Source organism: Solenopsis invicta, chromosome 4 (assembly GCF_016802725.1).
Source record: "Solenopsis invicta isolate M01_SB chromosome 4, UNIL_Sinv_3.0, whole genome shotgun sequence".
NCBI classification, from domain to species: Eukaryota; Metazoa; Arthropoda; class Insecta; order Hymenoptera; family Formicidae; genus Solenopsis; species Solenopsis invicta.
In genome coordinates this window covers 24,166,406-24,179,756 of record NC_052667.1, presented here as the reverse complement: position 1 = coordinate 24,179,756, position 13,351 = coordinate 24,166,406, and the positions used below count along the sequence as shown (strand labels likewise).

Below are 13,351 nucleotides of genomic sequence, written 5' to 3'. Positions count from 1 at the left end.
AAGACACTGTTGACTTTAAAAATTGAAACGTTTTATTTATATTTTTATAAGCAAAAACACAACAAAATTCAAGTACACTTATTCCATACATGTTAACTTCAACTAAAATATATCATTGTACAGTAACATGACTCGTGTGTGTAAGATGCAAACGCTTTAATGTCTTTATGAATAATCAGCATACACAATTGCATCGGACATGTCCGACGAATGAGGTCGATAATTTTCGTGAAAAGGAATCTAAACGAGTCCTCGTTTCGGGTACGCATGCACTGATAAGGATCGCGGGCGAATTCTCCCGCACACTTGTCTCTCTCTCTCTCTCTTTCGCTCTCTCATTCTCTCTTTCTCTCATCAATTTTAACAAGTCTTAATCGCACCTTGATATCTCGCTACTGACTATTATCAAGGAGAGTGCTTTGAAATAGTTACAAAAACGGCCGCCACAGAATAAGGCACACAATTGATGCAACGCGCATTTTTTTTCAATGTAACGATATATATTCGTACTTATTCTTTAATATTACTTTGGTGTAAACGAACGTCCATAGAGCTACGCCTGATCGTCTCGGAAAATGATTTATACATATTCATGCTTAAGAAAACTAGAGCTTTGCAGGAACAATGGTGTCTACACATCGCCGCTATGACATTTATTAGGTTTCGCGTCCTCCCTACACTGAAAAAAAGCGTTTAATTTTAAAAGATATTAAAATGTTTTATTTTTGACTCAATTTTTTAAGTACTTAAAAATGATTTAGTTTTAAATCGAAGCACCCTTTAAAACATGTTTAAGCATTTAAAAAAACAGACACAAATAAAACATTTTAATATCTTAAAATTAAACACTATCTTTTTGTGTCTCTCGTTTCCGTCTTCTATCATCTTGAATATTTCATCGGTCTTTTCCTTTTCTTTTCGTTATTAATATATTAGCGGCATTTATTATCGTTTCGCGTTTCGCTAATGCCTCGAGTGACCATATTTAAACATCTCTCTGAGGTATGTTACGGGCGTCGTGATATGGGACACATGACCTCGCGAACCATATTCTATCAAATCAATCTACGCGCGATTATGCAGCCTAAGGTACTCTTCTGTCAATCTATTCCTGGACACAAATCAACTAAAGCGTGGGCTATGTCGTAACAAGTGCAGCTTGTTTCATGTATATGCGTAAGCGCGCATACACATATACATCTTTGCGGTGCGCTCATCCAATTCCGGTCGAAATCACATCTATCGGAAAAGAAAAAAAAAAAAAAAAACGCTTTGCTTTGCTTCTCCCTGATTTCTCGACGGACGTTTAGAAATAAGATCATCCCTCATCAGCATTATTCGACTATACAGTAAAAAAGGGTTTATTTGTAAAACATTAAAATGTTTTATTTCCATCTCTGATTTTTTAAATAGTTAAAAATGTTTAAGTTTAAAATTTAAAACACTAAAATGTTTAAAACTGAAATCTTTAACAATCTTAAATGTTTTAGTCTTTTTAACTCTAAACACTGTCTAAAACATTTTTAAGTATTTAAAAAACTGAAACGCAAATAAAATATTTCAATATTTTATAATTAAACATTTCTTTTTTGAGTGTACGTACAGGATTTCGTGGCATCGAATCTAAATTTGAAGTTGAAATAAAAAACTTCAGTTTTAGAAATACAGAAATTTAAATCTCGAAGTTAACCTTGAGGGATGATCCTTTCTTATAGATTCAAATTCTACAAATTAAATGAATTAGAAAGCATTAGAAAAATTAGCGAGAAAAATTGACTATAACTTCTACTCTAAGCATCCGTCGATCACTGCAGTACAGATCGTTATCTAACTGTCGTTAAGATTTTTCTATATACATCTCGTTATACTTCTCAATAACAGGCTAAAACTACAGCTCACCGTTTTAACGCTGCCCGTTTTCTTGATTTTTTTTCAGCTAGTACCTCCTACGAGAACGCGAAATTACAACTATGCGCGATTATTAAGTATCGCTATTTAAAAGCATGTATTATTGAACGATTTGCTCTCTGTCGGCCCTCCTCGGTACATTCCTCTCTTTCTCGATTGGAGAAAGAGACTCACACGGATGAACATGCGGAATACTTCGATTTAATGCCGAGCATCAAAAACTTGAGGGCAGTCAAAACTTTTCTAAGCAAAGGCCATCCAACGTGATTACGTGCAACAATAATTTCTAGTCTTTTAACATTCTTGTGTCTTTTATATAGATTCTAAAAATAACGCTCTTGTCATTTCGACTGAGTGTATTACGAGATATCGTAGCGAGAATAAAAACAACAGTCTGGCATCCCCTGTGCCTCAACATGCTTCTCCATATACGTATACTTTTCTCTCTCTCTCTTCATCCTCCATCATCTCATCCAAAATAAAATTCGCACTTATTTTCTGCTATATATCCAGAGAAAAACAACGTATTGCCTGTCGATAAGCTCGCAGTCCAGATAAAAGCTGAACGTCGAAACATTACAAATCTCTGTCTTTGATTGATGAACAATGACATACGGTAATGTTTCAATGACAATAATGGTAAAATGCTATCGTAGAGTGACTGCTACAATGCATGCTCCCACACACATAAAATTTTGAAAGATTTTTTTCCACAGAAAGCTATACAATTACGAACGAACTCTTAAAACTATTTACAAAAATGTGGATCGCAGTCCACGATGCTTTTGAAATAACATTTAGTCCTCTTTGAGCGTGTCACACTAAACTTTCAAAAGAATATCGATTCGTCAAATCTTCGTCCGACAAGGACGGGACATTTAGTTTTATATTATGAGAGGAGGTGGTGCACATTACGCGTACATGTACGCGATATACCCGAAAAAAGCGTAACATCCTGGCTTGCTTTAAAAAGAACGGCCCTGACGCGATTACGTAACAATATATTATTATAATAATATAAGTTGTGTTATAATAATATATTTTTTCGTTAAAAAAAAAATTTACAATAGGATACATTTTTTTCGATATTATTGTATGTTACAGCACCCCGCTCTGCATGGTATAGGACCCTCACCGTTTTGACCATATAACGGCCGTTGCTTAAACATCTTTGAGTCGAACGATATGAACGGCGATTTTCCGTCGTAATAACTCTCATACACCTCGAATGCTTCGTCGATGGGTATCTTCTCGTCTCCAGTCAGGGTGACACCTTGATTTTTATCCGGTATGAAAATCGGGATCTCCTGGTCGCGTAAATACCCGATTATTTTGTTTTCCGGATCATTTGGCACTGTTCTCGATTTTGACGAGATTATCGACGTGCTGAAATCGCTCGACTCCTCCTCCGTGTTGACGGTGTCTCGTGCCCCCAGTCTGTAATACCTACGCACGTGTTCTACGGTGGCTTTTTCGATCTCGGTGTTGTCGTCCTCTGCCGCCTCGCCTTCGCACAGGACCCCCGGACTTTGTAGCATCCTCCTCGGAGTTATCACAGGCTCCACAGTCTCTGCCTCCCAGCACTCCAACACATCGGGCTCCTCTATGCTGACCGAGGACGCTATCATCACACTGTCATTCTCGTCATTTTCGCTACTGTTTCTCCTCTCGCACGTCTTTACGTTATCATTAATCACGTCTGCGTGAGCAGCAATGAGATCACGATCGTTAAACGGAACAGGTTCGTACGAAGACGTCGGTAACAATCTGCCGTCTTCCGAAATGATAATCTCCCCTTTCTCGAACGTCCGTACGCTCACCATACTGCTTTCGCTCGTTTCCTTGCTCTCCTCGTCATTTAAATTGTCTATACGTCGCATCTTGATGTCGATATTCTCAACAGGATTTTTACTGATTTTTCTCAATGTCTTCAATCGTCTTGCGTTAACTCTTTTCGAGTTTATCCGAGAACTTAAAGCAACCCTCATACCCGCAACGCTATCCTCCTGAGTAAATTCGCAAACGTCACCAACATTATTATTCTTCGGCTTGTCTCTCGATCTCACGGCAGTGACAAAGTCCAACGAAACCAACGAGAAAACCAGTTGACTCTGTGTCTTCTCATCGACGTTTTTATTACGTTTATCGTTTCTCTTTGCCTTCGTTTTTCTCTTTACAACTTTTGCATCTTTCTTTCTTCTGCCGATCGATGTCGAATCAGCCTCTATCTGATCATTCCTTGCGTTGTTGTTATTGTTGTTGTTATTGTTATTGTTGTTGGTTTTTGCGAATTCGCCGCAGCTAGCCGTGCGCGACAACAATGTAACGTTGTCAGCGCCGCTATTAGCAGATAGTGCAGGCATGGGGTTGCCTTGCAAGTTTTTTGGCGGCTTTGCATCAATTTCTTCATCGTCATCCTCGTCCGTCTCGCTCTCAGAGGTCGATGCTGACGTGACGAAAATATCGGGCGAGTTCGCTCTGCGCAGCCACTCCTTCACCGCAGCTGTAATAGGATACTTCTTCGGCAGTCTAGTTTGGCTCTCAAACCCGGAATCCTCGTTCGAGCCTTCAATCGCGTCCCCATTCGTCGTTTTAATAGTGCCCTCGTTATGTATCTCCAACGCGTCTTCCTCGTTCGCCATTTTCAGTTCTGTCTCGCCCAGCTTATCGTTCATATTACATTTGCAATCCGTATCCGACAGTTCGACTGCTTCGAATTGTTGTACCAGCGTTGTCCTGTTCTCCGTATCCAACTGCGTGGAATCATCCAAATCTGGTCCAGGCGTAGATTCTCTCACAAATTTCGGACCTTTCTTGTTGTACTTCTTGGACAATCCAAGTGACGCTCGTGTAACGGACGAATTGTTACAGTATCGTAAATGTTGAACTTCCTCTTTTTCGTTGACGTTCGTTGTTGTTAAATTGGAATCACCTTGAGGACTCACCGATCTCGATTTTGATGTTCTCTCCGTTATGTCGGCAAGATGATCATAATTCGTATCACCGTTAGTTAAATTTTCTTTAGGGCAGTTGACGCAATTACTCGATATATCTTCCGTATTAATAGCATCACTATTATTTTCGAATAGCTCATGCTTCGCATTGGCACTGGTCGAATTGCTGTCATTCTCCAAAGTAGTATCAGTCTTGGAGAACGCTTCGCGATCAATCGGAACATTGCTTCTTATTTCCATAATCTCGTTCGTTACTATTGCTTCCGCATTCGCGACTGAGTGATTCACTTGACTTTCTGCGTTTCTGTTTCTCGGCACATGTCCAACTGCCGCCGGCTGAATTTTCTCCAAAGACGTCTCCCTAATGACTTGCTCCGAGTTGTGGATTGTCGTCATTTCCTGGTTCGTTAAAGTTTGAATAGTTGACGAATCGCACATCTCGGTCTCGCAATTGACAGGTTCCATCTCGGTGTAAGATGACACATCCGGTGCATCATTGACGGACAACGTGACCTCTTCTGCCACAGTGGTGACGACAGACGAAACAGGACCGGTAAGGATTCGCGATTGCAGAGCCGGCCGCAACTGAAATTCCTGGCACTCAGGATTGAGCGGCCGATTCGCGGTTGTCGTCGTCGTCGTTGTAGTCACGGTCGAGGTCGAACATTCTGACCAAGGTAGTCGGGAAGACGATACATCATTATCACATTCGGAACTGTATTCCCCCTCTTCCTCATCTTCGGTATTACCCTGAATTTAATCAGAAAGAATATCGAGATTTAATGAAACGATATTTCGTTAAAAATATCTCGCAAAAAAAATACATGAAGTATTTCTGGTATTCGTATTTATACTATCAGCAGGGTTGGTAAGTAAAAAGTAGTTAAAAAGTTGTAAATAATATAGTTAGAACGTTAAAAACTTGTAACTTGAATTAATTTTTAATTTGAACTAGTTATTTTTAAAATACAAACTTTAACTTATTAACTTTTTTTTAAGTTAAAAATTTACCTATACAAAAGGAAAAATGCTTTGCTACATTAAGAAAAACAATATTTCTATTTTATATAGTATTTTATATAGTATTAATTTAAAAATTAATATTAAATTTATTTGATCCATATGTAACCATATTGTAATTGTTTTGTTATTTGAAGTAGATCTAATTTAAAAAAAATATGATATTCTAATTTAATATAAATAATACTTTTCAAAATTAATTTAACTTAATTTAACTTTTAACCAACTTAGTTTTTTTGTTTTATTGCGACTTTTAACATAACTAATTTAATTTTATAAGCCATTAACTTTAACTTAATTTAGTTTAAAAAAATATTAACTTACCCAACCCTGATTATTAATAATATATATTGCTGTAGTTACACATTAATCATTTTGTTATATGTTAATTATTTCTTCTATAAGAGCAGAACTTTAGCATTCATTTTATTTCGAATCAGATGAGTTTTGACTTACCAAAGTAGGTCTTCTCTGTTTTCTTTTCTTTCTCTTCTTTCTTCGCTTGGCGCACGCCATCATAGTTGTTACGTCCATGGTTCTCACTAATGGCCCGCTCTGGATGGTAACACCTTAGACAAAAGAAATTGCCGCGCGTTATCAGTCTGTCGAAAGACACGAGGATCGACCAACGAATATTTCAGTGCGACATTTGGCGATGCCGATGAGCTATTCAATTATGATCAGAAGAGCGTAAATGAGCGGCCAGAAGCCGTGCCGGAGTTATCGCGAAAAGTGAACCTGACTTTTCGCTGCTTCTGCTGTGTCTTCCAACTTCTCGTTACATCGAAGCGAACGATACGCAAATGTTATTTTTAACAAGTTCTATTTGAGATGTAGCAACGCGCTGCCGTTGCCAAACTCACATCTCGCGTCTCTCGCGCAGCCAAGACATATTTCCGACTGTTAAATTGTGCCGGCGTGACCACGGGACGTATCTCTTCTCGTGCGGTGGTCGCGATAGAGTCAATGGACTCGCTCACATAAGATATGCTTCGTTACTGGTGCAATGTGAGAACAATGAAACAATACAGCGTGTCGCAGCTGTGAAAAGTACATCGATCGACATTTATGCGAGTGATGTATGTCGTTAGTCGCGAGCGACAAACGGACAAGTCAGCGTGTACAGAGTTGGAACTTTAGGAACGATCGTGAAGAATGAACTATATATATACCGGGCTAACCGACGAACATTCTCGATATGGAAAAAATGCGAATATTGTTTTACAAGACTCTAGGAGCTCGAAACTCCCGTTTCCACGATCGTGTCTAAAGCGTGGTACCTTTTTTGCGAATTATTACCTTTTACCTTGAATGTGGTAGAGGCACGGCAGTAATAAAACAGCAATGATGCCGATGGACGGGACAGAAGTCATGAATCGGGGCAAATCCCTTTCCCTTGGCCGCGCTTCCGATCGACACTGTTCTCGTTTAACATTAGAAATAGGTACAATCAAGCGTACTACGGCCAGTGTAGCGCAGTACGAGGAAGGAGCGTTTAGAAATGCAACGAATATAAATAATTCAATTACGCGATATCATTACATTTTTCTACAAGTTGTTAATTTCATGCTTTTACGTAACGACTGATTGCGTACGAAGTGTTTGCATTTGCATTTGTCTCATATTTCATCGAGCTGACTTTTCCTCTAGAAAATTATCGAGATAAGCTTTTGAATTGTAGGCAATAAAAAAATTGAACTTTTTAAAGACTAAATTTAAAAAATACAAAAAATTTTAAACTTGCTAACAAGTAATAAAATTTTGGACAATTAGCTTTACTGTAATAAAATCTAACGAATTCCAATCCTACTTTTTTTTATTTCAATTTTTTTATCTCTTCTGTTATTCACAATAATCCGAATTAATTTATAATAACTGCCAAATACTATAGTCTAGTACAATTTTAATTTTTCTAATATAACTGTCGAATGAAAAATTGTGCATCTCGATCGCACTAGAACTCCCTCCCCGAAATGCGCCTCTTTTTCTTAAACGCAAACGTGGGCAAACAACACTTGTTCCGTCCATCTGACTGTGAACAGAACCAAGGCTACGAGCGCGAATGTAGATCTATCTGCTCATGCAAATAGCAAAGAGCAAGGATTTTGCCAATCCGTTTATTATAGCACGCGTACATTACTCAGGGGGCAACTTCGATCCTAAATCTATCTATCTCGTAACTAACCATTAACGTTGACTAAGGGAGGCCCAAACATGTAGTGTCCAGGATACATGTACGGCTGTGGTACGGCCGGCATCATATGCGACATGTGTACTGGTTCTTGCATCATTAGCGGATCCAGATAGGGATCCACCGTCGTTATGCCGTTCTCCAAATGTTGTTCCTCGAGATGCAATTGTTCCGGTAGTTGTTCTTCTGTGAGCTGCTCCTTTACAACGTGCTGATCCATAGTCACGTTGTCCGCTTCTTCAGCTTGCTCCTCGATTTCCTCGGCTACGCTACCGCTGCAGCTAGCACTACCAGTACCGCTCTCATTCCACACATTGTTGGAAGCTTCCGCTGCCACTATCGTGCCGTTCTGTTCCTCCACTATCGTGACCGGTTCTGCACTTTGATTAGTCTACAATAAATAATAATTATCAATTAATCAAATAATGAAATAACTGTTTTGAATTAATACAAAGTTAATTTATCCCATGCAATCTTAGAATCTTAATATTAATTTAATAATAATTCGAAACCAAGTTGATTCAAAGATAAATACACTATGATCTAATTATACATATATAGTATAATATATAGTATAATATACAGTAGTAACAATTTTTGAAATTTATGTATTTTTATGTCAATATTTTAATCGGACAAATGGAAACATACGACAAATAAGATATCGGATTATCTCACCTGATAGTCCATTAAACAATATGGCTGATTGGCAAGTTTAGGCACGAAGGCAGGATTAATCCATTCGATTGGTCTTAGAGGGACCGGGCCGCAGGGTACAGTCGCTAGAACACTTGGTCCAACTTGAGCAGGTACTGGTGCAGGTCCGACCAACATCACAGGATATTCGTAATAGTAGCCGCTCGTATGATCGTAAAATGTTCCGTATCCTAGTTGTGCTCCTGGCTCTGCTACGGGCGGATATTCTCCCGTTCCACTGTCCCTATCCAATAGTTGCTGGTCCTCTGTAGTTTCACTGCCATCTGCAAAGATGTTATCGTTTAACCATGTACTCATGTATCTACAAACTAAATATATTAGTGACAAGATGATAAAAACTTTCTCCAAAGAAACGCCATTGTAGAAAAAATGAAAGACCCAACATTTTCTCGAGTAGATGTAGATACGAGTAGATATTTATAAATTATAATTCATGTTTCAACAATAAAATATAAAGATTCTACAATCAAAATCTAGTCATAAGAGTCAATTTTGATTGGTTTGCTATGTTTTGTCAACTTCTGAAAGATAAGAAAAAGATAGAAAAGAGAATAAAAAAAAGCTAGTGATTGTATAGCTCTTTTTTGCAGGATCTTACTAAAACAATCTTATTGCCAGATTTAAAAAAAGGTCTCTAATAAAATAATTTGTTTCAAGATGTTAAAGTTATACATACAGCAAACGACGATGCTAGTAACTTATAAAATTGAAATATTTTAACTTAGTTGAAACCATGCTATTTCGCTGGCGTTAGCGTGTGCTTTTCACTCACTATTAGCGCATTATAACATTTAGCAATACGTTTATTGTATGATAACAACCTGCGGTGGAATGTGACGCCGACTGACTCTCCGTAGTCGACGGCGTAGCACTGGTACTCGCGTTTCCAGTCCAGGGTTTCTTGCGCGATAGGTAGCCCTTTTTAAAGAGGACATCCTGCCGCGGCGTCGTAATTCTCGTGTACTCCTCTTCGTTAAAGATGATTTTGGGTTGCGACGGCGAGCCGGCGCTCTCATCCCTGTGCGATCTTGAGCCGCTGCTGGCGTAGCCGCTTGTACTTCCGCCACTGGTACTGGTACCAGCTCGACGCGGCTTGTAGCCGCTCTGCTGTCCATTCCGATCGAAGTGTGTGTGCGCGTTCGTTTCTTTCTCCTGGCTCTTCACGTAGTCCTTTCGCAAACCCTCCTCCTCATCCTCCTCACCAGGTGGAGCTGTCAAATTGACAAAGATATGATTAGTATCGAGACTTATCAAAATTACGTACTGTTATCTACAATTCTACACGAATGAATGAAATAAGTTTCATTTATTGGTGTATAATTGTAAATAATAAATTAAAACGCTACAGAATATCAAAGTTTTTAATATTTCGAATCTTAAAATATCCGACAATTATCAAAGATATCTAAAAACGGTTCTAATTTTATAGACACTTTTTTGAACAGTTTTAATGCCTATTATTATATCCAATATATATTTTTTCCTATATATATATATATATATATAGAGAGAGAGAGAGAGAGAAAAATAAACCAATTATTATACTATTATTATTATATTACAAATATTTCTTTTGTAACGCAACAGAAATATATGTAATACAGAATAATTGGTTTTTTTAAGATTCACAATTTCTAAGAAATTGATGTCATATAAGTGGATTAAATTAACATAAAGTGAGCAATTAATGAATATGTAATTGTCAACTATCAGTTGCATCTAATAATGAAAAATAATATTAAAGTTTTTAAAAATATTTCTATGTTTAGAACGATCACTTGTGATTAACGCAGGAACTATATATCCTTTTGTAATTTGCATGAAATTGATCATCGCAGAAAGCGTCTATGAAATTGATCGTTAAGCAACGTGCATTCAATTATAAGAACGCATCATCCAGACAAAGAAAAAACTTAGTTACTAATTCATGCAAGATAAGTACAAAAATAAGTGTGTTTTATTTTCCAGACAAAGAAAAAACTTAGTTACTAATTCATGCAAGATAAGTACAAAAATAAGTGTGTTTTATTTTCGTCTTATTCAAAATTTTATGTACGCGAACATAATATTTTGAACGTGTATTAATAGAATCAGACGGATAAGATCAGGGTTGGGTAGTAACCAGCTATAAAATTGAAAATTAAAAAATAAAGTTAAAAGTTAATAACTTTTATCTTAATTTTTAGCTTCAACTAAAGTTTTTTTAAAACACGTGAGCTTTAACTTATTAACTTTTTTCTAAGTGAAAAATTTAACTATATAAAAGAGAAATATTGTAAAAAAAATACATTTTATATAAACAACAATATTTCTTTGTTGTTTCATGTTTCAATTTACAGATAAAATATTAATTTTATGTAATAGGTATTGTTATTGTTTTATTATTTAGAGTAATCTAATTTTAAGAAAATTACGATATACGATTTTAATTTAATAAAAATAGTGCTTTTCAACAAATTAACTTTTAATTTAATTTAATCTTAACGCAATTTTGAAATAAGTTAATTTGTTTTGTTTATATATAACTTTTAACACATTTAAATTAATTTTGTAAGCTATTAACTTAATTTAGTTAAAAATAATATTAACTTACCCAAACCTGGATAAAACTAAAAAAATTAAAAAACTCGCTGTAACAGCAGCAAACTAATTATATATTTTACGACTTCAGAACGTCTCAGAAAATGTATTTAAATTATTCCATTAAATTAAGGATGACAAAAGCGAATAAATGATTTAATTAAAATTGCGGTGAGGGAAACTTCGCACAATTTTCCTTCACTTTTCTCTATTCCTCTGCTTAAACTTTTATGATCTTTATAATATCGCTTCAATATATTATACAAGCATTCTCCATGTGCAACTATGTTGGGATGATGTTTTCGTACCATCTTGGTACCTCGCTAAGAGCAATACATGATTCGAGGACCCGATCACGTGAGTGACCTTCTTCTGCCGACGCCACTGCATCGCACTCTTCCTCCACCCGATGCTATCTTCCCTTTAGGATTGCCGTGGTTGATCGACGAGTGAAACCGCTTCTCGAGGACGTTCCGACCGATCGATTTGACCCGGACGTTCGGCGCTTGGCGACGTAGGCCGAGAGATCGGTTCAGAGGCGTTCACCACTGATAAAGGATGAAGGGATGGCGATAACGAATACAGAATTAATGCATCGCACACGATGCCTCGAGAGCGACTGCGATCGGTACGGGGAAGGGGGTGATGGTGGAGACGCCGGACGAGACGAGAAGAGAAGAACGAAGAGCCCGTGAGGGATGTATTTGCACGTATGGTAGCCGGGAGGACGCGTTGCTCATTGGCTGCCTCCAACGGTACCAGAATAGCATCGGAATTAGAATAGAAAACGGGCTACCAAGGAGGCTACCGAGCTATTAGCGACTGTGTCTTCGTGCGAATGAAAGATCGTCACGATGTTTGATTTCTTCATCTTCAACTCTTTATATATACGAACTGAATCAATATCATAGATTAATTTCTGACATTAACCGAATCCTTGAGAGTAAATGCGAGAAACATTAAAATAATGTTTAATAATATAAATAATTCTCATCAACGTGATAAGCGAAGTTACATTTTATTTCAGTAGAATGATAAAGATTTTATTAATTAGATCCGGGCGGACGATTTGACGCTTCCCTATCAAGTTTTTGCTTCAAATAAAAGTACCGAGTCTTTTACAAAAGAAATTGAATATTTTTTCCAAGTGGACAAGAAACTCGTTGAGAAACCAACGGTGATTATTTTAATTAATAAGAATTATTACAAAATTGTAGAAGCTTTAATTTTATTGTTATACAAGCTTTTAGATAAGTAAAAAGTAAAAGAAGAGTAAACGTATACTGTGTTCTGTGGCAGTTTAATCTTTGTACGTGATTTTATTGTGGAACTTATGGCTCGTAAACCGGATTCGAATCATTGTCAACAAACACAGAGTATCAAATGTATTTTCGCTTTGACGTTTATTGCATGTGAAAGTCGGAAAACAGTGGTCGCTATAAACCCGCGTCAGTTGGTGTTCTAAGGCGATTTTGTAAGACCAAGTAACGAATTTTTCTGATTCGAGCAGGAGCGCGAACACTCACCGAGAACGATTATAGTACGATCACTAAATGGGATGCTAATTTTTGCCGGTGTTGCGCGATATTGAGAGGTGTCTCAGGAATTGGTGTCTCGGGAAGACAAGCACCAAGACTTGCAACCGAAAATATTTTACGATGCTATTTCATTCAATTGATTTATTATTATTACTATCAGATTTTTTAAATTTCATCTTCGTCTCTTTCAACTTTTTTTCATTATCACTGTGTCTTCCCATTAATGTATTGATATTTCTTAATAGTGCGAAAACATTAATATTCGTATCAAATAGAAAATAACTTTTTTTACAAATAATGAAAAATAGAAATTAAACGCATCTTATATGTGTATAATACGATCAACGACAAGATAGACCTATGTGCGATCATAGCAGGCTCTACCTTGGCGTTGAAATAATATTCCTTGCGTGACTTTACATATAATTTCTGATTCAAACACA

At 37.0% G+C, this 13,351-nt stretch overlaps 1 protein-coding gene across 5 annotated transcripts in view; it reads right to left on the bottom strand.

The window, feature by feature from the left end:
* Positions 1-7: 7 nt before the first annotated feature.
* The window catches only part of LOC105194886 (serine-rich adhesin for platelets), a 44,632-nt gene continuing 31,288 nt past the window's right edge, over positions 8-13,351 (bottom strand). For 2 of the 5 annotated variants that reach the window (XM_011160013.3, XM_039447837.1), the window contains exons 2-6: positions 9,612-10,001; positions 8,752-9,053; positions 8,068-8,464; positions 6,339-6,451; positions 8-5,612 (exon numbers count right to left, since the gene is read on the bottom strand). In XM_011160013.3, the coding sequence (XP_011158315.1) occupies positions 2,997-5,612; positions 6,339-6,451; positions 8,068-8,464; positions 8,752-9,053; positions 9,612-10,001 (3,818 nt within the window). In that variant the 3' untranslated portion in view covers positions 8-2,996. Of the gene's footprint in view, positions 5,613-6,338; positions 6,452-8,067; positions 8,465-8,751; positions 9,054-9,611; positions 10,002-11,678; positions 12,362-13,351 lie in introns of those variants that run through there. The other 3 variants (XM_039447835.1, XM_026136717.2, XM_011160012.3) reach the window with 3 other exon arrangements.